Source organism: Carya illinoinensis, chromosome 15 (genome assembly GCF_018687715.1).
Source record: "Carya illinoinensis cultivar Pawnee chromosome 15, C.illinoinensisPawnee_v1, whole genome shotgun sequence".
Taxonomy (NCBI): Eukaryota; Viridiplantae; Streptophyta; class Magnoliopsida; order Fagales; family Juglandaceae; genus Carya; species Carya illinoinensis.
The window spans coordinates 24,351,807-24,377,109 of record NC_056766.1 but is presented as its reverse complement, the minus strand read 5'-3'; the positions used below and the strand labels follow the sequence as shown (position 1 = coordinate 24,377,109).

The 25,303-nt window shown below is 36.9% G+C and overlaps 1 protein-coding gene across 1 annotated transcript; it reads left to right on the top strand.

Annotated features, from left to right (window-relative positions):
- Positions 1-1,273: 1,273 nt before the first annotated feature.
- On the top strand, positions 1,274-4,393 carry LOC122296310 (3-ketoacyl-CoA synthase 10). The gene is made up of 3 exons (XM_043105899.1): positions 1,274-1,855; positions 2,134-2,762; positions 3,575-4,393. Exons 1-3 carry the CDS (start codon positions 1,445-1,447, stop codon positions 4,152-4,154), a joined length of 1,620 nt encoding a protein of 539 aa, XP_042961833.1. The 5' UTR covers positions 1,274-1,444; the 3' UTR covers positions 4,155-4,393.
- The last annotated feature ends 20,910 nt before the right edge of the window (positions 4,394-25,303 follow it).

Here is a 25,303-nt window from a genome sequence, read left to right as displayed (position 1 = left end):
TTTTTAAAAATGTAATAAGATATTTTAGATTATGTTTTGCTGGATCATGCAAAACTAAAGAAAAAAGTTGAGGGATCCATATTTGTAAACCTATTCTTTCTATAACATCATCAAATAAGAAAGTTAGTCATATACTTATATTTTTTTTCTCAATTTTATTTTTCTCTCTAAAATATATCTGTTTTGAAAATTAAAAGAGTTCTAATTTTAATAAAATTAATAATTTAATTAGATGTATTGTTTTTTTAATAATTTTAACTTAATTGCATATACTAATTATTTTTATTTATCAATAATACAAATAGAGGGATAATGTGATTTTATAAAAATAACTTTCATTTTATCATAACAAAATGAGATAGTAGATAATGCGGTTTCATGATAGCAAAGGCTTTTACTTTTAAAATGTAATTAATATACAGTTACATCAATTATTCAATACTCAATAATGGCAAATTAATCACCTCGCGCACTTAATTGCACGGTTCAATTATTTCTAAAGTTATCATTAATTGCTGGTATTATATCTTCATATCGATTTTATAAAATTATTATCCAAACTTTCAAACGTATAACACATTTTATGTTTCTACCTCTCACAAAATTCTAGCCAATTAGCCTTAACGCTTAAAAAGAATACCCCTAACGAAATATATCAACTCATGTAATTTTAAAGTATAAAAAACCGCAAAATATAGGATAGTAAAGAAAAGGAACGTCAGTGAGTTGAGCTGACTTGACGTCTCAAATAAAACTAATGTTATTATTATTATTATTATTATTATTATTATTATTATTATTATTATTTATTTATTTATTTATTTTTTTCTGCTAGACTGAGCAATTAAGACTTGGGCTAGTTGCAAGAAGCAAACAAGAAAAAGTATAGAAATAAGAAAAAAAAAATCTAGAAAAAATAGAGAGGATAACAAGATGGTAGTAATCACTAATCATTAAGTAAAATTAAAAATTAAAAAAATAAATAAATACAAAAAAATAGTAAATAAATAGTAGAAATTATTAATCTTATCATTTTGCTAACAGGATGGTAGGTGAACCACAACAACTACAGTGGGATCAGCTGGTGGGTCCCAGCAAAGTGACCTTCAACTACCCACGGTCTGGTTTTGACTTTTTTAACATAGACGGGTGACGCGCCTCTCTGTCCAGCGAATAAAGTGTATGAATTAATTACTAGGGGAAAAGGCACCTCCCCACCAATCTCCACTTCTCCCCAGGGCGGCCTGGCCGTTGAACTTTGAATTCAGACACCCACTCCCAATCAATGAAGAATTCAAAGCGTTTCAAGGCTTCTCAACTGCATCCACATTTAGTTGGTGGTAGCATTTACTATTCTCGACCTAACACCCATCTTAATCATATCTATATATACATTTGTCTCCCTTCTCACACCATTCAAAACAGATAATAATACCATTTCGCCATGGCCAGTGAACGAGATCTCCTATCCACAGAGATTGTCAACCGTGGGATTGAATCTTCCGGTCCGAATGCCGGATCCCCAACCTTTTCTGTCAGGGTTCGGCGACGCCTGCCGGACTTCCTTCAGTCCGTTAATCTCAAGTATGTGAAATTGGGCTACCACTATCTCATAAACCATGCTATATATTTGGCCACCATACCGGTGCTGGTGCTTGTTTTTAGTGCGGAGGTTGGAAGTCTCAGTAGAGAGGAGCTGTGGAGGAAGCTCTGGGAAGATGCACGATACGATCTTGCAACTGTGCTTGGTTTCTTTGGAGTGTTTGTATTCACACTTTCGGTTTACTTCATGTCCCGTCCACGCTCCATCTACCTTGTCGATTTTGCATGTTATCAGCCTCAAGAGGATCTCAAGGTCAGTAGTGCTTAATTTCTGATTATTAATTGGGATTAGCCGAGAAAAAAAAAACTGTTAATTATCCCATCGCTACGATGCATGTATTTCATTTGTGCCCATAAGCTTATTCCAGTTGTATTTTTTCCTGTTTTCACGGTCAATTTGGGATTCTTTTTAGTTACTAATTAGCCGTGGATATGAATCATACTACAAGAATTTTTTTTTACGAGACTTGAATCTAAAACTTGCCAAAAAAGTAACGGGGATCAAATTGAAACTTGACTTTATGCCCGCAGGTTTCGAAGGAGCAGTTCATTGAGCTCGCACGAAAATCAGGCAAGTTTGACGACGCAAGCCTGGAATTCCAGAAGAGAATTTTACAGTCATCAGGCATAGGCGACGAAACCTACATCCCAAAGTCACTTATCATGTCGACGGAAAACTGCGCAACCATGAAAGAAGGCCGAGCAGAGGCGTCGGCCGTGATGTTTGGGGCCCTTGACGAGCTGTTCGAGAAAACCAGGGTGCGTCCAAAGGATATAGGAGTCCTGGTAGTGAACTGCAGCATCTTTAATCCAACCCCATCGCTGTCGGCCATGATAATAAACCACTACAAGATGAGGGGAAATATATTGAGCTACAACCTTGGTGGGATGGGGTGCAGTGCCGGGATCATAGCGGTGGACTTGGCGAGAGACATGCTTCAGTCCAGCCCAAACAACTGTGCTGTGGTTGTGAGCACTGAGATGGCGGGCTATAACTGGTACCAGGGCCGTGACAGATCTATGCTCATACCCAATTGTTTCTTCCGCATGGGTTGCTCCGCCGTCCTCCTCTCCAACCGTCGCCGTGACTACCACCGTGCCAAGTACCGCCTTGAGCACATAGTTCGCACCCATAAAGGAGCCGATGACCGCAGCTTCAGGTTTGCTAGCTTATTTTGCTTTGTTCAATATATTTTATTTTCCTCTTAATTTCTTCCCCACAATTTATCTATATACGTGCAATAGTATCATGTGTTAGCTCTAGGAAAACGAAAATTGATGAACACATCTTGTCTGCTTTGGTCTTTTTTTTTCATCATGTATTTATGTCGTAATTTATTCGCAATATTTTTTTTCAGTCGTGCTTGCTATAATGTAGGGTGTTAGCGCTACGAAAATACTAATTAAATGGAGTTATGTCCCACTTAGATTTAGGTTGTCTAAAATTTTTGGTATTCCAAGCAACAATCACAATTTAATATGGGGTGCTAGCCTTAGGAAAATACTAACCGAGCTTAATTACCTGTGGCTCGATCATAATTTTGACTGATTTAAGTTGAAAGAAGTAAACGATTGAAAGTAACTTTTTGATGAAATGGGTTGGCTTCCTTTAGGGAGGAGGGACTCGTGATTAATAAACCCAAACTGCCAAACTCTGCCTAGACCCACTAAAAAATCATAGAAATTGGGAAATTTACAGGCCATGTTCAAGCTATACCTTACTTTTTCTTTTGGATTGCGGCCGTAACTGTGTTTGGCGTCAATTTACTTTGTGGTAGTTATTTATTATCATTAACAGTGGCGAGGTTGTACTAAACACCAATCACTCGGGTATCTAGGTTGACTTTTAATAAGGTTCCGCTGTCATTTGCTGTCAATGACTAGTAGAAATCTAATGTTTTGTAAAAGACAACCTGCCTGGTTGTCACATATAAAGAGCTATAACATTTTCTTTCTTATGGCAACGCGACAGGAGCATTTACCAGGAGGAAGATGAACAACGATTTAAAGGGCTAAGGGTGAGCAAAGACCTAATGGAAATAGGCGGTGATGCTCTCAAAACAAACATCACCACGCTCGGTCCTTTGGTGCTACCCTTCTCCGAGCAGCTCCTCTTCTTTGCGACTTTGGTTTGGAGGCATTTATTCGGTGGTAACGCTGGGCCGGGTTTGCAGCCTTCATCATCCCCATCCAAGAAGCCGTACATTCCTGACTATAAGCTGGCATTCGAGCACTTCTGCGTGCACGCGGCAAGTAAGAATGTGCTCGACGAGCTACAGAGAAACCTGGAGCTCAGTGAGAAGAACATGGAAGCCTCTAGGATGACATTGCACCGCTTTGGTAACACCTCCAGCAGCAGCATATGGTACGAGTTGGCATATTTAGAAGCTAAGGAGAGGGTGAGGAGAGGTGACCGTGTTTGGCAACTCGCATTCGGATCTGGTTTCAAGTGCAACAGCGTAGTCTGGCGGTCCATGCGCCGTGTTAAGAAGCCTAATAGGAATCCCTGGCTCGACTGCATTGACAGGTACCCTGTGCCCTTCTCTCTGTAGAGCTCTAATTAAGAGGCTTTGGAAGGGACACCTTGTCCGTGCTTGATGCGATCATCTCAAGCAGGAATTAATGATAATGATGGACAATTACTTTCAGTCCTTTTTTATGTTTTTTGTGGGGGCTCTTTTCTGGAAATGGTATATTATAGGCAATCTGGCATAAGACATTTTCTCTGTGAAATTTGGAAAACTAGTTTGAACAATAGTAATATATATCCAATTATAATATTATAAATTCATTCTGATTTGTCTTTCATCCTACCTGTCCTGTCACTATTGTGAATGGCTGGTTGCTGCTAGCCGTTTGAAGATTAAATTGAAGAGAAATGATATTTATTATTGTAAATTATGCAACTGGCGCGTAATAGTTTTAAAAAAAATAAATAAAATATGATATTTATATTAAAAAAATGAATTTTTTTTAATAGTAATTTTATTTTTTTTCAAAATAATTACGCGATATATATGTATTATATAGTTGTACCTAAAATTATTCTAAATTTAAAGCACATGACTTGGTTGTGCAAATAAATGTTCCGTTTTTTTTGTTTTATCATTGTCAAATTGTTTTTCAACAACAATATTTAAGTAACTTTCGACTATGGTAGGACTCGGGTGAAGATCATTAAGAATATGGTTGCTAAAATTCGTTTATTTTTAGTATTTATTTATTTTTTATTATTATTATTATTATTATTATTATTATGTTCTACTTCTTTGCTGTTTGCATTGTTGTTATTATTCTAAGGCATTTGTTGGGAACTCATCCCCTCTTCATAAAATCATTTTTCTACTTTTTTAATAAAGTTTTCTCGCTTGCTCATGACAAAAAAAAAAAAAAAACACTTGTGACTATGGTTTACATTTAAAAGTAACAATACAAAAATCACCATATGTACGGGTGTAATCGATCCAGTTCGGTCAGGTTTTGAACAAAATTTAAGACAAAAACGGTATGTACCGGTTTTATATTTTTTAAAACCGATTACGCACTAGTTACCCTCCTAAACCAGTATTTCGGTTTTACTGGTTTTCAGTTTGGTTTGGTCCGACTTTTCAGTTTTAATGTATCGTATATAATATAATATAATATAATATATTGTAATATATAATACTATAGTGATAATATATTATAGTATATTATAATTATATTATAGACTATAATGATATATTATAATATATAATATAGTGATATATTATAGTATATAGTGATATAGGATTAGTATATCTTATCCACCAACTCACACCTTCTACACTTTTACAACCAGAAATTCATTGACATCATTTTATTATTGTGAATCAAGCACAAAAGTAACATATATTATCAAGTTAAATCTATTTGTGCTACCCCAATACTTGTCATACTTGTTTCTCATATTTATACCCATAATACTAGTGATAATATCATCACTCAAGAACATATCATTTAATGCATCTTTAATTGTGAAAAATTGCTCAAAATATATATTAGCCGTCACATACAAAAAATAAAAAATGCTCAATGTAACATCATAAAAAATTTTCAGCAATTCCCAAAAAATCTGTGCATTTTTTCAATCATAACTTGTGGGGTTCACGAATTGTTCATCCACAAACACATTATTCAAAAGCTTATTTATGTTTTTCAGTGGTACTCAACATTAAATATGTGGAGTTTCATCTAGTAGGAACATCCAAGCAAATCATCCGCCCAATGATTTTTTCATTTTACCACACAAGTCTTGAACTTGACAAATTTTGACAGTAAGGATTTCACATACATGACGGCATCCCCAATCTTTGATACAAAATCATAAATATCCTTCAAGCCATTTATAACAATTAGATTCAATATATGGATAGTGCACCACATGTGAAGAAATTCATCACCCAATATAGTACGATCATTGTCTTTTATTCTCCTCATCATGTAATCAACAGCAACATCATTTGATGAGGCATTATCAACTGTGATGGTTAAAATTTTATCAACACTCCATTCATACAATCTTGAGTCTAATACTCTCCTAATAGTTTCGCCCCTATGATCAGGAATTTGGCAAAACTTAAGTATTTTTCTTTTTGTGTAATTTCCAATTGCAATCAATAAAATGTGCGGTAATGGACATGTAATTTAGATTTTGCACTGACATCTAGGTATCGGTGGTAAGACAAATTCTTTGACTATCCAATAATTTCTTTAGCTGTATTTTTTCTTCGTTATGTAGCTTAATACAATCAATTTTTAAAGTGGCTCAGGATGGCAAAGTAAATCGATGCTCTAAATAACCACATATTCAATAAAACCATTATGTTCCACAAGCCTAAAAGGCAATTCACACCTAATAAAATACTTAGCAGTTGACACCCTAAGTTTTTCAATGTCGTACTTTACTAGACTTTGTGGGCTATACATTATTCTCTTCACATCTCTCTTAACGCTAGATGATTGACCTTTTTCAAATCCTATAACTCTAAGAGGGAAAGTTTCACATGCATTTTGGAGGTGGTGTAACATAGATGAAGTGTTATTTTTGTAGTGGCAACTGTATAGCTTAGCGCAATAATTACACTGAGCTTTTGGGTTATCGTGGTCAATAGGTTGCACTCTATTAAAGTATTCACATATCACAGATTGGTTGTGTAACAACCCGCTCCTTTTTTCTTTTATATTTACAAGTCTCGTTTTACGTCCCAAGTCTAGATGACGTGTTTTTAAATATGCCAAGCTGATTTTTAATGTAAGCCCAGTATTTTAAAGCTTACAAATATTTTAAATGTCCTGAAAATACTTATATGTGATATTTCTAGTGTTATCGAACTAAGTTTTGTTTTTAAATAACACAATTATAATATTTTTGAGGAGCTCCAAAAAAATATTATAATTGTGGAAAACTATTTAAATTTGATAATTTTGGTCATTTAAAAATAATACGAGATTTAAAATATATTGAAAACTCTAAATTAATTTAAATGGTTTTATTCTCTTCAAATAATAAACAAAACTCATCATTTTAATTAATGATGAAGGAATATTATTTTATTAACTTTAGTTTATAAAATAATATTCTATTTTATTTTCTCTCAATGTTTTAAATTAAATAAATACTTACGCATTTTCAACTCAGTATTTAAACTCATTGTTAGATCATTTTGAAGATCCCAATAGGAAGGGCTTGGATTAAATACCCAAGTCCCTAGTTTTTTTCCTCCATTTCTTCCTTTTCTCTCTCTCTCTCTCTCTCTCTCTCTCTCTCTCTCTCTCTCTCTCTCTCTCTCTCTCTCTCTCTCTCTCTCTCTCTCTCTCTCTCTCTCTCTCTCTCTCTCTCCCCCTAGCCCAACGCACAATCTCTCCCCCTTTCATCCGATTCTCACGTCTAGCCCAGCCCCTTGCCGCCGTCCCCAGCCTTACCATGCCGCCACCACCGCAGCTCCACCACCCCACCGGCGACTCCCCTCATGCCGGCAAGCCCCCACATGCTTTCCCTTTCCTCCCACGACAACTCCATTCGAAATGGGTTTCAAACCCATTTATCTCCTCCTTGCGCCACCATGTGTGGCCAGTTGGGCTAGCAAGTGCCTCCATTGGTACCACCACCTCATGGGCTCCATCTCCATGCTCTCTCTCTCTCTCTCTCTCTCTCTCTCTCTCTCTCTCTCTCTCTCTCTCTCTCTCTCTCTCTCTCTCTCTGTGTTGCACCACCTCACTCACCCGTGCGTTGTCATACATGGCCACCCACGGCCTCCAGCTGCCATTAGTAGCTTCCCCTACCCGCCCTCTTCTTCCCTCAACCACCCATAGTCCCGATCTACCCCTCATGCACGTCCCCTCTCTCTCATGGGTTTCCTCACCCATTTGGCTTAGATCCACCACCCTCCAACCACTGTACAGCCACCATAGCTCTACCACACCTCCCTCAATTCCTATGCTTTGAGACCCACGGCCCAAACTCCTTCACAGACCACCTTGCCTCCTCCGTGTGCTACCTCGGCACCACCATGAGGCCACCACTCTAGGACCACGACCAAACCTTTCTCCACTCGGATCCACACCCGTAGCCATCTCTGGTAGCCCAAACAACCACTATACGTGGTTTAATAGCCACATACGACTCTTTCGACACCTTTGGCAGTGATAGACAACGAGCAATGCATGGGTTATTCTGTTGATGATATAACCCTCTATCCCTTGTTATTTACATTGAATGTTAGTTGATAGGTTGTGGACAATATTGTTAGTATTATGGAGTTCACTGTGTAGTGAAGTGTTGTGCGTAATTGTATAGTGTTGTGGACAGTGTTGTGAAGTATGGGTGTGAGGGGTGCCGTAGTTGTGGTGTGGCATAGTGTGAAGGGAGTACGCGTGGCGTGTACTTTGTGTCTTGTATTGATGCACCGGGTGATGTGCATCGTGGTAATACGTGATGTAGCGAAGAGAGTACACATGATGCGTACTCCATGTGGTGTAGCGAAGCATCGTATGGCATATCACGAAGAAAATGATGGTTGCATAGTAGAAGAGCGTAGAGCATATTATGTAGCGTCGGGAACTATGTAGCAGTGTCTCAAAATAACTGTGATGTGGCCTACAATCCGAGGTGACAAGTGTCACCTTGTAGTTGACTTATGGCTTAGATTATGTGTGAAATGATGGGGTAGTGTAAGAGTAGCATAGCGGAAGCATGATGGGGGTCATGACGTAACTCAAAATTTTTCTCGAGCTTTGTTATGTGACAGGGATGTAATGGTGAATGGAGATCTATCATGTAAAGTGTTGTGATGAACTTGTAAGGGACTGGGAAGTAGAAAGGTCCTACTGACCGGGTTTGAGTAGAAGTTGATATCGGAGTATAGAGCTTGTTTATGCAAGCGCGCGTTCATTAGACTATAAGTTGATCTTAGGTAAAAAAGGGTAAGGTACATGTGCATTTGGTGAGACACATGTACCAGATGGATTTACCATATATAATGGGTAATCTGTACTCAGCATGGTTACATGATGTTTAAGCCTTGAAGTTGACTTAAAGTCATGTGGCATATATGGTTGGGAATGAGGATTGAGTATGGGCTAAGAAGCATAAAGGTAGTATTGGGTATGTTTTCTAAGATCGGGATGTGTGACTTATTTGGTTTGAATCATGCATCAGAATTGAGTTAATAGAAGAGTAAGACGGATGTTTTAATGTCTTAACCCCAAGGTGAAATACGGAGGTAGTGACGGTAAATGAACCCTAAAGGTTTTAGCATAGTAAATAGCACGTATGAACCCAGGGATGGACAGAGAGTGTTCTAAGTAAAGTGTAATTCTATTTTTAGTATAGTTGCTCATATACTAGATAGAGAATGATGTTAAGGTTATGTGCATGCATGTAGGTTGTCATCTGACACGCACATGAATGGACGACATGGAATGAGTATGGCATGGAGTCCAGGTAAGTATTATGTTTATACTCTTCTAGAGTTTTCTAAATAAACGAAAATGAAAATGACACGCTTTTACTTTACGATGCTTTACAATACACGCTTTATGAAAGAATGCTAAGTATAAGTTTTTAAGTGTAAGTATGTAACGACCCTCCTTGACAGCTCCTTTTTATACACCCAAAGTATGTAAGTATATGCATGTGTATGGATGCTATACGTGGTAAATATTAGATGTATTTTCATGAAATGAAATGTCAATACTCATGTCTTACGAGTTAAAAGACGTGAAGAAAGTGTTTTAGATTGCCTATATGAACTTATACTTTAAAGGATACATGAACTAATGTTTTAAACGATGCCATGAAAGATGATGTTTAAGCCCATGCTTTTAAATGACTTTTAAGAATGAATGGACAGAAGGACTGAAGAGCTGTAAATAACTGAAAGGATTGAATGCTTAATGTATGAAAATATATAATGGTCATGTGAATGAACGGATAAGGGTACCAAATGACTGGGCTGGGCAAATTACAATGCCGAGTAAGTAGTAATGGTAGTGTACTCAGTGCTCTACCCTAATAGAATGGATTCCTAACCCATGGTCATAGGGGGATCAGGTCCAAAAGACCGCTAACCTTTACACACGGGGCTTAACAATGTACGACGGCCAATGAAAGCGATAAGAAAGAATGTATGCATGTTAAGAAAAAGATGTATGCATGATAAGACTCTTTAAGATGAAGGCAACGAGGCGTGGATGACTGTTTACGAGAAAAAAAACCCTTTTTAAAGAAAAACCCCACCCCGCAACATTTTAAAATGAAATAAATGTCTATGTATGATATGTATAGAGTGATGAATGCATAACTAAAAACCTACATTGCTATATTTTAACCATATGAAGTAATGTTTATGCGTTATCGACTGATTTTAGTTTTTTATGTGTACTCTCTCAGGGACAAGATGAGCATGACGTGTCAAAATAGACACGGCCCAAGGGGAAGAGCATGAAAGCTTAGGCACAACTTTTTGTATGAGAGACTTTACTTTAAAAATTTAATGGTTTCCGTTGTAACCATTTAAATTAAGAAACATGTTTTATCTATAAACATGGAGTCTTTTATATTCTGGCATGGAAGGAAAAGAAATTTAAAAATGAACCGTAATTTCCGTCTATTTTCTTAAATCATTTTCTAAACAAACCACCACAAGGACGGGCGTTACAAGTTGCTAGGTGTTTTTTTGAATTTCTTGGAGAAAGGTGGGATGGAACAGGTAGGGTGATGTGTATGTGTGGATGAAGAAGGGATTTGAAGAGTCCTAAGCTCCTCTACATCTAATGGAATAGAAGAAGAGTCGCCAATTCCTTAGGTTGTACTAATATTACAACTTATAGAATTTTCTTTCATCTGTTAAAGTTACAACAAAACTAAAGAAAAGCAAGAAATTAAAACACTAGTATGACAAATTGACCACCACCATATATCATCAAGAAAATTTATATTCTCCAGTGGAAGTCTTTGATTAAAGCTATTTTAAACAACCCATGACACATGTTTGAACAAATTTCCTTCTCAAAATCATACAAGGACAAAATGAATGATTCAAAAAATGAAAAGGCCACATCAATTAAAGTCATCAATGTCCAGCACAAACAAAGAACCTAAAAAAATGTGTTGGGAATGTCAAAATTTACTGCTGAGGTTTTGCTTTTTAGCTGCATACAAGTCTTTAGTCACTCATTTGGTCTATGGATCGTACTGTATTGAAAATTCAGCAATGGCAAGTGCATGCATGAATCCGGCTGTGAATAGAGCTTGGAGCTCAATTATATAAAGAGTTGATGAATCCTCTGTCAACTGTGATTATTTTAGACAAAAAGACGCCTTGATGCCCATTTAAACTTACATTAATCACTGCTTTGGCTTTATTTTTCCCTCTATTTCTCTTTTTTTTGGGGGGGGGGGGGTTTAGATATGGAAATTATGTTCTAAACAATGGAATATCTGGCAATATTGTCACCTGAAAAAACTTGATAAATTAGAGTGGCACTTGTCGATCTATTAAGTAGTTTAGCTGTATTTTTTTTAATAGAGATGTTGTTCTTGTTTCGGAAATTGGCATTTTATGGATTTGACTAGTTAATGACACTCGTTTATTATTTTAGAGATGCTGCTTTAGCACAGACTAGGAATGAAAAGAAAATGCTCTCAAGAAGTTGCAGAAATAGGTGTTTTGAGAGATTTGAAAGCTGAGCTACACAATGAGATGCAAAACTATCTCATAGTCATTCATCATCCTCCAGATCATATTGTAAAAACACAATTCTCAAAATTCCCACTTAGAAACGAAGGATAGAAATCTCAAAGATGCAGAAAAGGTACAGATTTAGATGGTTTCTCTAAATATATGACTGTGCATCAGAGCAACAATTTGGCTAAACTTGAGCTCTAAGTTCAATTTGACTCACTCACCTATTACCACACCAAGATGGCTAAAGTCATCATCATCCATACATTAATCATATATCATCATCTATATATGATTAATACTATTATTATTTTGCAAGGATTTGGCGCAGAAGGTTTCTTTTCAAACACAATGCATTTCATGAAAATGGGGGAATAATTATGACCAAAGTCAAATCGGAAAACAAACTACACAAACCACAAACTAAAAATAAACCCAAAACAAATAAACCCAAAATCACCCACAAACAAGGCACAAGCACAGAAAAATAAACCCATATACACCCAAAATCAGAAACCTAAAACAAATCACACCCAAAATCAGAAACCCAAAAGCAAGATGAGTTGGAGATGATGGGGCTGACGACTGTGACGGGCTTGACGACAACGATAGGGATGATAGAGGGAGGCTAGGGTTTCTACTTTCTTGCATATTAGTGTAGAGAGAGAGAGAGAGAGAGAGAGAGAGAGAGAGAGAGAGAGAGAGAGAGAGAGAGAGAGAGAGAGAGAGAGAGAGATGTGGGGGAATCGGGAGATGGGTTGATTTTAACCTAGTGCCAAAATGATGTCGTTTTGGCATTGGGTTTGGGTTTTAAAAAAAAAACCCGAGTTTTGGGTTTTAAACTCGGGTACACCCTGGTTTTAGAAGATGGGTACTAGCTCAGGTTTGTTCTAGGCCCAAACCCATAACCGGAACCGGGTTATCCGGGTTCCGGACTAAGCTAGGAAAAAACCCGGCCCGGTTGCTCAGTCCTGATCTAAACACTACAATTCTTATAGGGCTTCACAATCTCAGATGTCATCGCTTATTTCTTCCTAGCTCTCTCTCACATGTTATCATATTTCTTGGGTCTATATATGCTTAATGAGTAAGGGAAGAGCTACAGGTGACTATAAAGAAACTCCAATGCATAGTTAGAGAAACTCCAATGCATAGTTAGAGAGGAAATGATAAAAGGCAACCAAAGATGTAATCATAAAGGATTTATGTGGGATAAGATGACTAAAAGATAAATTTAATAAAATGCACTATATTATGTCGATGATGGAATCTTGTAATCATACTAGACCTAAAATCATCACCAATCAAATCTTTCTAAAATCAAGATTTGCAGAGATAATTTCGGATGAGATACTTGCATCGGAAGGATGCCATTAATTGCAAAATCATCCTCCAAGAGAAGTTACCAAATCGAGTCCCTAGAATTGAGCCCTCTATGGGACTATACCGTATTGAACTTCTCAGTCTCTATAAATGTGTCGCTAGGTACACTCTGGGTACTGACTCTCTCTCTCTCTCTCTCTCTCTCTCTCTCTCTCTCTCTCTCTCACTTAATCATTAGAGGTATCACCTATGACACCATTAACCCCCTATAATGGACCCCCTTACCAGTGATTCAAGAACTCCAAGAAATAGAGAGAAATAGAGAGTTAGAGAGAGAGAAAGAAGAGAGAAAACTGTAATTCCTCATGCCTTCATTCCTCTTACATTATGTTTTTATAGTTGTACATTTACTCATACGGCATCGTTTTATGTTTCCTTTTACAGACTGCTATTACTCACTACCCCCAAACACATTGTTTCATTAATACAAATTGAACCCAACTACACTACACATCACACATATGACCTGTTGTATGCTCATAATTCTAACTAACAAAACTACCATTTCCTTTCAATCCCTTCTGTTGCACATGAGCCATGAACCTCTATTTCTACTACTGCATCATAAAACTATCATCACTGCCATCACTTTGGACCCTTGCATACTCCTCCCCTTCAAAGCACCTTGCCCACAAGGTGAGAGAACTTCTCTCTAAGTTGCCAATAGGGTTCCCAAGTGGCTTGTTCCACATCAGTTCCTTGCCACTGAACCAAAACTTCCACCAAGGCTCTGTTGTTTACTTTCCTGCTACGGCACTATAAAATGATCTGAGGTTCAAGTGTCATCTCACCTTGAGCATCCATTGGTGGTAGTGTTGTTAAAGGAGAAATATGATATCTATATTTCTTCTTCATGCTAGAAAATGGAACACAAGATATAACTATGATTGTGGAGGCAACTCAAGTCTATAAGCCACCTCTCCAATCTTCTCCAGTATCAGAAAAGGCCTAAAAAATCTTGGTGACAACTTCATTTTCCTTCTCATTGCTAAAGACTACTACCTATAAGGCTGAAGCATCAAATAGACACAATCTCCTACTGCAAAAGCTCTTTAAGTATGTTGTTTATCAAACTGAAACTTCATCCTTTCTTGTGCTAACACAAAGTTGCTCTTCAATGTATCTAAAATCTACTCATGAGTCTTCAATAATTCTTCCACAGCCTGATTAGGTGATAGACCCAGAATATATGCTTGAAGAGGGGTAGGTGGTACTCCATAAATTGCCTCATATGGGGTAAGCTTAGTAGAGGCATGGAAAGTGGTATTATACCACCACTAAGCCAAGGCTAACCAACCATACCACTGCCTTGGTTTGTCACCAGAAAAGCACCTAGAAAATGCTCCAAACATTTGTTTATAACTTCATTTTGACCATCAGTTTAAGGATGGTATGCGGAAACTAGGACACATTTACACCCTGCAACTTAAAGAACTCTTTCAAAAAAGAATTGATGAAAGTAGAGCCCCTATCAGATACAATACTCTTAGGCATGCCATGCAACTTAAAGACATTATCTAAGAATACTAAAGCCACTTTAGTTGCTGTGAAAGGATGTTTTAAAGGCATGAAATGAGCATATTTCGGTAGCTTGTCAACAACTATCATAACAATTCAATAGCCCTTAGAAATAGGCAATCCCTCCACAAAATCCATAAATATATTTGTCGAAATTGTTTGAGGAATTGGCAAGGGTTGAAGCAACCCACCTGGGTGAGCATTTTCAATTTTATTCTTCTGACGAATCTCACATTTCTTGGTAAACTTTTTAATTTTAGTCTTCATACCAGGCCAACAGAAGTCAGATCTAGCTCTGTATAGTGACTTATGAAAGCCTGAGTGACCTACAATAGGACTTGCATGAACAAAATACAATATTCTCACTTTCAACTCTGGATAATCAGGGATATAGAGCCTGCCCTTCTTGAATAAAACCCTACCCTTCATAGAAAATGTAGTGCTTGCTGAAGGGTTCTGCTTTAAAATAGCAAACTGCTGCTACGCCACTTGATCCTCATCATGGGCCCTTTTAATTTCCTCTATCCAAGTAGGACTTGGAACAGATATGGCTAGTAGAGTTTCATCACCCCCATCCTTATCTCTTCTGGACAAGGCATCTGCCACCTTGTTCTTCACTCCATTCTTGTATTCCATAGAGAAGTCATATCCCAACAGCTTTGAGAGCCATTTCAATTGAGCAGGTGTTCTAATCTTTTGTTCCAGCAAATACTTCAAGCTATGATGGTCAGTTCTGACAATGAAAGAACCTCCCAACAAAGAAGGCCTCCACTTCTTAATTGCCAAAACCAGAGCCAAAAACCCCTTTCTCATAGGTTGATAGTTGCAAGTTCTTGCCTTTTAAAGCTTGGCTTAGAAAAGCCTAAGGTCTTTACTCCTGCATTAGTACAGCCTCTACACCACTAGCACAGACATCATATTCATTTATAAATGGTTTAGAAAAATTAGTTAAAAATAAAACAGGAGGCTATGTTATAGCTTGCTTGAGTTGATCAAATGCCTTAGCTGCTTCCTTAGACCACTTAAAGGCTTATTTCTTCAACAGAGCTATCAATGGGGCGTCTATAATGCCATAGCCTCTAATAAACTTTTTGTAATAGTCAGTCAACTCTAAAAAACCCCTCCATGCCTTGACAAACTTAGCAACTGGCCATTTAATCATTGAGTCCAACTTTTTTTGATCTGCCTTCACCCCCACCTTAGAAATGAGATAGCCCAAGTACTCAATCTCAATGTAAGCAAAATGGCACTTAGATCTCTTTGCATAAAATTGGTGGCTTTGTAAAGTGTTCAAAATAGTGGCTAGATTTTTCAAATGGGATTGTAAATCTCTACTATAGACCAGTATATCATCAAAGAAAACTATGATAAATTTTCTCAAAAAGTGGCCTGAACACATCATTCATAAGGCCTTAAAATGTGGAGGGTGCATTAGTGAGTCCAAAGGGTATTACAAGGAACTCATAATGCCCCTTATGTGTTCAAAATGCTATCTTTGAAATGTCATCATTACTTATTTGAATTTGGTGATGGCCTGACCTCAAATCAAGCTTAGAAAAAATAGCTGCTCCAAAAAGTTCATCAAATAATTCATCCACCACTGGTATAGGGTACTTATCTTTAATTGTAGTTTCATTAAGTACCCTATAATCTATGCATATCCTCTAAGAACCATCTCCTTTTCTTACCAAGAGAATAGATGAAGAAAATGAGGAATGACTTCGCCTAATGACACCACACAATTTATTCTTCCTCGTTATAAAATCCCATATTTTCCAAGTTGATGAAAAAAATCCCTTAACTATTCAATATCTTCTCTCGAATAATATTAAAAATATCTCCAACTAATACTCCATATCTCTATGTGAATTTAACTAATTGGAGACTCATTAAGTTCTTTGGATTTTTGTCAAAAATCACACTAATCGTGATAAAGCATCTCTACCTTCGCTCAACTAATGGTGCTTAATCCTGGAGCTCTAATCACAAATCACCTCTCAATCTCATTAGGATTCAATTGATCAAACAATAACTGGAAAGAAAATTGCAAGCATTAAGAACTGAAAAAACACTCAATCATGGAAAAATCGAAAATAAAATAACTTGAAATATAAATTGTATGTTCAAAGCTAGACTACATCAAAGCTCTAGAAAATAAAATTAGTTCATAATGAAACTGGAAAGAAAAAAAAAACTAGTGTTCTTAGTTGGAGTCTATTGAAGAAACATGCGGCTCTAGCTTCTCCTCTCCAGATCCGCCTCATTCTTAGAAAAATAAAGAATAAATAGCTGTTGAAGTTAATAAAAATGAAATCAGAGTCTTACGGCTATAATCTAGCCTAAAGATCTTTAAAAAGTTTCTAAAGATAAATATGAACAAAAGAGACAAATATCTCAAAAATAATGGGATTATCTAAAATGGAAGATTCAATGATATGCGGCTTGAATTATAGAGCTCAGGAGGGTCCCACCAAGTAGATGCCGTGTGCGTTGAATATAACTGGTCTCCTCACCCAATGATTGAGATGTAAGGTTCTTGACTCAAATGAAAGACTCCTCTCTCACCAACCTACCGAGCGGTAAAGCTGCTTGCCTTTGCTAGTTGTTGCCCATGATGTCATTTAGGTTGGTCGTTTAAGGTCAACTTTCATCACTCAAACTAGTCATCCTTGGGTCTCCTCGCCTACCGAGAGGAAAGACTATTCACCTATTGAGGTGGAAGTCTTTTCGACTTTGGGTGAGATAAATCTCTTTGTTGCCCATTGAACAAGGCTCCTCACCCTATCTTCTCAGCTCTTATCAAATCTCGTCGCCTCCTGTCGGTCTGGATCCATAGTCTCTTATTTTGTATAAAAATGCTCTACTTTTGCACTAAATCTTCTCATTCCTTCAAATACAAGAAAATAAAGAAAAATATATAAAAATAAAATAAAATCAATAGAATTAAAGGAAAACTAACACTTTTCATAAATAAAAGAGTAAAAAAAAATCATATAAAAATCATACTTATCAATATGGATACCTATATGGCCTCACACTCACTGGAGTTGTGTCTTTCTTTAAAAGTATTTGATGCTCATGAGACCTATTTGGAGGTAAGCCTCTTGGCTCATCAAAAACTTTTTGAAATCTGTCTAATAGATTTAAGATATCCTGAGGTACATCATGCAACACATCTTGCGACTAAACTAAACTTATCCGTAAAAATAAGCCTTTGCTTTCCATTTAAGAGACTTTAGCAATTTCAACATCATCAACAATGTTGCTAGAAGTAGAGGCTAATGCCTTTAAGCATGTCAAAACACCCTTGTAAGTAAATTGCATATGCAACTTGCCAAAATCCCAAAGAGCAGGCCCTAGTGATAGTAGCCATTGCACTCCTAATACAACATCACAACCACCCAAATTTAGGTTAAATAGGTTAGATACAAAAGTTGTACTTTGTATATGTAGGGCCACATTAGCACATCTTCCTTCACTTCCTACCATGTCACCATTTGCAATTCTGACCTGCATAGGGGCAGATTTCTATACCATCAATCCACATTTGATTGCCACTACATTATCCACAAAATTATGGGTACTACCAGTGTCTATCATTATAGCGTCTTGATCTGGCCAAGAACTCTCATAGTTTTTAGACTTGGTGTACCAACCAAAGCCTGGACTGAAATTGATGCAACACCAGCCATAACTTGCATTTTTTTTTATGCTCCTCTTCTTGTATCTGCTCAATTTCTTCTTTTGATTCCCACGACTCATTGGAGGCAAATCCATGCCTTCCAAAACATACAATCCTGGCTTCAAACATCTATGTCCTTGATGCCAATTTTCTTCACAGAAGTAGCGAAGACCATTTTTTCTTCTATCTTGCATCTAGATTTCAGAAATTTTTTGATAAGGTAATTTAGAAATAGCCTGCCCTTTAGGAGAAGTTTGTAAAATAGAAGGAATTTGCACTGATCTCAGTACATTAGCCCCTAAATCATAAAGACTAGTCTTCCATGCTTTTCTTGTACTCTCAAATGTTTGTTCCTGAATCTTGGCCAAGCCAAATGCATCATTCAGGTTCTTGGGATTAAACATCTTCACAGTAAACCTCACTTAATCTTTCAAGCCACTTATAAAGCAACTTAGCTTGTTCTTTTCATAAATTCCCTTGAGTCTAATGGAAGTCAAGTCAAATTCTATCTTGTAAGCTACCCTAGTACCCAATTGATTCAATCTTGTAAGGGCATCCATTGGATCAACATACATAGATAATCCAAACCTTACTTATAATGCCTAAGTAAAATCATCCCAAGAACGGTAAAGGCCTGCTTCACTTGAGTTCTGGAACCAAACCAAGGCTTCTTCTTCCATGTAAAAAGAAGAAAAAAAATATCCTTTGCCCTGGGGGCACTTGATGGTACAAAAAGTATTGGTTAGCCTTATACACCAAAATCACAGGATTGCCGCTAGAAAATCTTGAAAATTCTATATTTATGTTTTTAAAGATTCCTCTATGAACTAACTCATGATAATGCACTTCATCACTTCCTTCATGCAGTTCGACATTGCCCCCGAGATTCCTACCCACATCTTCTTGAGCCATTGATCCATTTAATGATATCCTTGAAGTTTGTTGTATAACTTATGCAAACCTTTTATCCGGAGTCTCTCTATCAATTATTGTTGTTTTTCGTTTAACCAGAACAACAATCGTGTCTTCAAGCTGCTTCTACTATCGATCTTCTTGCTGTCGAAGGTGATTCAAAGAATCCACCACTTGTGCAAAGGATCACGTCTCTTCAGCCATGACTTCTGATACTAACTGTAATGGACCCCCTTACTTGTGATTAAACAACTCCAAGAAATAGAGAGAGATAGAGAGTTAGAGAGAGAGAGAGAGAGAGAGAGAGAGAGAGAGAGAGAGAGAGAGAGAGAGAGAGAGAGAGAGAGAGAGAGAGAGAGAAGAGAATGAGAAGAAGAGAGTTAAGAGAATGACTGTAATTCCCCATGCCTTCATTCCTCTTCCATTCTGTTTTTATAGTTGTACATTTACATATATGACATTGTTTTATATTTCCTTATATAGAATGCTATTTGCACGGTGGAGAGTGGTCGGAAAAAGCTAAGATTAAGTGGCAAAAAAATTCTTCCCACCAAAATATTTTGTGGGACGTTTCAGGCATATAATAAGTGCGAATACTATTTTTGCCACCAATTTTTTTTTTTCCCGTGGGAAAAGATACATTTTTTCCACGAATCTAATTTGTGGTAAAAACTAGTTTGATCCGTGGCAAAAGCTGTTTGGATTTAAGCCTTTGCGGTCCTTCAAATTTATTTACCCACTAATCTTTTTAGTCGGAAATAATATAATTCCCACGATAATATTCATGGAAAATATGGTGGCATTAACTTCTTTGTGATGTATCTTGTTGTGCCAAAAACATGTTTGTAATAGACTTCGTGGTGCTAATTATATCACAAAATGAATTATAGTTATCAAACTCCATCTTTTCCCACCATCTTATATGATTGCTAATGTTCATTTTTCATGAAAGTCTATAGTTTGGTGGCAAATATGTATTAGCTACCAAGCATATAGTAGTAAAAATTATTTGCCACGAGTTACATTCATGGCAAATGTTAAGATATTTTAGAAAAAAGGAAAAAAGAAAAATGAGAGAGAGATTTAGCCAAAAATAATCATAAGGAATAGTCTAATATAGGCTTAAATAAATATATTCCAACATTAGAGATCAAAATTGACACTTATAATAATTTTAAAAGAAAATATTAGAAAAATTTACATTTGTTTTTACAAACTTATCTATTCCCAATACATTCAAGTTTTAGAAACCAATACTAAATCATGCTTTACAAACTCAAAACTGCTCCATCACTTAATCCCAACACTTCAAAATAATTCATCTTTATCCAACTCCATTCCATGCTCAAACATCAACACAAATGAAACCAAATTACCTGTAAAATAATGGGTGTCTAATCAGCTTGACTTACAAACAACTAAAGTTCAGTATTTATCAATAAAAAAAAAAACTAGCAAAAAATGAACACTATTGTAATATCATTCTCAATGAACACTACTACAACAAACACATATTCCAATGAACACTCCTTCAACCACAAGTAAGCACTTTGGTAAAAGGATATTATTAGTTGAATTGGGGGGCAATTATGGTCATCAAACGGGATACAAGCCACCTAGAGAAAGATTTGAGGATTGATATATTATAAAATATAAACATTTGTCATTGAAACATTTTTTCATAATGCCCTTGTGATACCTCGTTGACCATTGTCGTCTATTTCACCATGTAGGATTATACCTAGAGGGAAGTCTAAATCATTTTGTCATGTCAACTGTGAACTATGATTATTAATAATTTGAGGCACTTGAGAGCTACATGCAATATCTTCCAAGCTACATCCAAACGTGAAAATGTCCCACTAAAGCTATGGAATCTAATTTAAATGATGCAAGGACTCAAACCATATATTTTCCACCCAGTAAATTAAGTAACAAATCATGGCACACCTTTCCTTCAAATAAGGACGCATCATACAGCCTCTCAGAACAAAGGTTATACACTTTATAATTGCCCTGCATGTTGAGCAAGTAAAACAGTTTATACCCATACAAATGGTAAGACAAGGACAAAATTTCAGAGCACCAAAATTCCATTTTATTTGTAGTACACAATAGCAATCACAATGATAACAACAATGCCTAAACCTGCATTCCTTTCCACTGGACAAACTAACTAAAAGGTAGGCTTACAGTATGACGCCCCTAACTCCTACGTACGGACACGTGAAAATCGAGGCATCGGGATGATGACAACACGGGTCACACATCCCATCGACGAGTGACAAGTGTGTGTACATGCAATAAGTGTGCAATAAAAACACGCAGCGGATAATAAAAGTCTTACAACTAAGTACCAGAATTTTTATTTGATACAAACTCGTTTAAAACATACATAAAATATTACAAGTCTCAAATATCATTTAAAAACCAAACTACAAGGCATAAAACTCCAAATCAAAACTCTGGCAGAGCCGCCTCCTCGGGCTCAGCCTCCTCCTCCTCTTCGACATCTGCATCAAAATCTATGGTACCAAAATAGTACCGCAGGTAAGTAAAGATCCAAACGCCACAAGATAAAAACATATTAAACTCAACAATATGCATGAAATAATGCTAAATGCGCATAAACCATAAATCCACATTTTTTCACTCACGCTAAAATCCCGTTTTGGCCCAAAACATATCCCTTAAACAAATCCTTGCCAATATCCCAGATAATGGCCCAAATCAAGAAAACCACCATTTTTTCAGAAAATGGATCACAAAACCTTAAACATAATCTCGCCATTTTCCCAAAAAATGGCCCGTATCTAATATCCAAAACCCATTCCAATTATCGCATGCACCATGATCTCCCCTAGGGATCATCCACACACTCTAGCTCCTATGTCACACCGCAGGTAACGACTACGCGTGTGACACCTAAACGAGAGATGCACAGTCTCGCGCCTAGCTTGTACCTGGACCAGGCCATCCTCTAGTCCCCGCCAGCCTAGGAACCACGAAGTCGACACGACAACTTTACCGTATCGTGCGATCCCGTCGTCGCCTAGCGATAACGCAGGGGATGTCACTCAGTATTATTTACTTCCAAGTGACCAGAGGAGCTCCATCGAGATAATACCCCATCCCGGCTTGGGGTCGTGATACACACGCACCTGAAAATCCATTTATACAAATAAAACTAGTTTTTCTCAATTTAATAAATGCACATGAATGCACCATGCAATGCACACCTCAAGACACAATCCATCCAATAAATAACAAAATCAACAATAACAAACAACTCCGTCCTCAATCCATCCGACCCTCGACTCCTCGGACTCAGTCTGAAATTAACCAACCAGTCAATGAATTTATTGTAAAAGCAATATTATATTTAAATCTAAAATAGAGTTTGGAAAATACTTACAGCGCTATATGATAATTTTTGAAGGATCAAGGAGCTGCAAACGGCGGAGAAAAAACAACATAACAGTGTAAAATACACTGTGGCTGTGGGATGTAAAATACCCATTTTTGAACGAGATCAAACGAAGACTAGGAAAAACTAGGGTAGGGCTTAGAGGTGTTTGTGAAGCTAATAGTGGTGGTGTTTGGCCGTGGGTGGCGGCGCACGGTGGAGATCGGCCAACTTTGAGGAAAAGAGGCCGAGGGAGAGTGAGGGAGAGTGCGGGAAGGTGGAGGCACGACTGGACCCGGGGAGGCTAGGGAAGACTCACCGGTGTGAGGGGAAGACAATGGTGATGGCGGTGAGGTGATGTGGTGGTTCACGACGGCGCTACAGGGAGGAACCCGTGTGTGGAGAGAAGCCGGGTTTGTGTCTTTTTAAGGGGAAGGAGTGGTCGTTGTGGGTTGGGCTTCATGGTGGAGGATGTTGGGAGGTCGTCGGTGGTATGGTGAAGAGTTGGCGGTGAATGGCGAAGGCACGACGGCTTGGGAGCAAAAAGGAGTTGCGGTTTGAAGCCGGGCATGGGGGAGATAGGAGGCGCAGGATGGGCTGAAAATAGAGGAGGAAGGTCACCGGCCGGTGGGGAAATAGGTGGGAGGGGTGATGTGCTTCACGCCGGCGCACGGCGGCAGCTGGGCGGGCTAAAGAAAAACGGACGGAGGGAAGGGGGGGCTAGGTCGCACGGGCTGGGGGGAAAGAAGCAGGGGAGGAAAAAGAAGAAAAAGAAAGAAGAAGAAAAAGAAAAAGAGGAGAAAAGAAAAAGGAAAAAAAGAAAGTGAGATCCAGTTCTCACATCTTGAGTCAAAAAAATGGTCCAACGAAAATGACTTTAAAGGCTATAAATCAAATAACATAATTTAAACACCACATCGAGCTAAAATATAATAAATAACTGGTAAAAACTAATAACTAAATTTTAAATCCAAAACAAACTAAAATAAATTACACAACAATTTAAAATCAAAACGATAATTAATATAAAAAAAAGCTTCACAAAACAAATATCACAACTAAATAAATCCAATTAAAATACAATAATTTAAAATCAAAGAACTAATATTTTAATTAAATTAAAATACTCATTCAGTGAAAATACACGTAAAAACGGGATGTCACATACAGACTGTTTACACTTGAACCAAATAAGGTCATAACCAATTCCGATTCATAAATACATTACCCAAATCAGATCTCATCCACTCTAATTTGATAGAATAGATTAAAATCAATTAGCGGTTGTATCAATCTTGATAAGCATCAAAACAAAATACTAGTTAAACATTTTGTGTGTTAGAATAATCTTGATACAACAAAAGAAATCTCAATTTCATAGAAAATAAATTTGCTTTCCATTTCCCATGAACATCCGTAGTGGATATTGCACCACAATTAACTATATTATGAGGAAAAAAAAAAATAGCCTGGCCACTATGAAATGAAATGAAGGATGAACACTTCCAAGGGAGAAACTTGGATATTTCAATGATGAATCAAATATTCCTATATCAACAGAGTTAAGAATATTCCTCAACACCAATTTGCAAATATAATGTTCCTAGAATTTATTTTCCAACCCTTTACCAAGTATTTTTAGTAATATGGCTAGTAACTTCTACCAAATTATTAGACGTAAAATTTGGTTTAAAAGATTAAACTTTTCAGCATAATCACACCAGATTGTTCCACTTCATAATTTAAGATATTTTGGAAGAATTTTTAGAGAAAGTGGTAAAAACAGTGCTGAGTACAAAATTATCTACCTTCCAAATCAAGTTGGCCAGATCAGGATCTAAAAGGTGAAATGTTGTTTAAAATTGTAAAGGCAAAATAATTTGAAGTTTGACATTTTTACATACAGTAAGATCAAATAATCATTGATAAGGGCTATCTAAATCTGTACATGAATATCAGAACCAAGCACACCATAGGAAAGCTAATCTTATTACATGCATAATGTCTTATACAAGGAAAGACAATCAAAAGACAAAACTTCATCACAAACTGTACAAAGATGCTAGCATTAATATATACATTTTTATGATCTTCATGCAGGTAAAAACATCAGAGAAATCTTGATGATAAAACAAAGATAGAGTTGAATATTAAGCCTCATGGCTTTGACATTAAAGAAATGCATGGGATAGGAGCATCTGTTTCATAGCTCAAACAGAGATAAGATCCCTAGCTCAAGTTAAATAAGAAATGTATCCAAAATTCTTCCTCAATATGAAAGATATACTATTAATAAAGACTACTACAGTTCATGTAAGGTATGTTCCAAGTATCTCGTGAATTATTTTATTTTATAAGTTGATTCCAATGTCAACATTTCTAGAATCAACAACATATAACTATTTGCATTGGATCTTAATAATATAAAAATTTTAGTGTTCATAACCTAAACGAGATAGAAGGCACAAAAAGCATCCATTTATACACCAACCAAACACCAATCCATTAGTATTCTCGGGGGTATTCAATTTTGTTATTTATGCAGTAAAAAGAAGCAGCAAAATATAACGATTTTGGGCCACAATAACCCAAAAC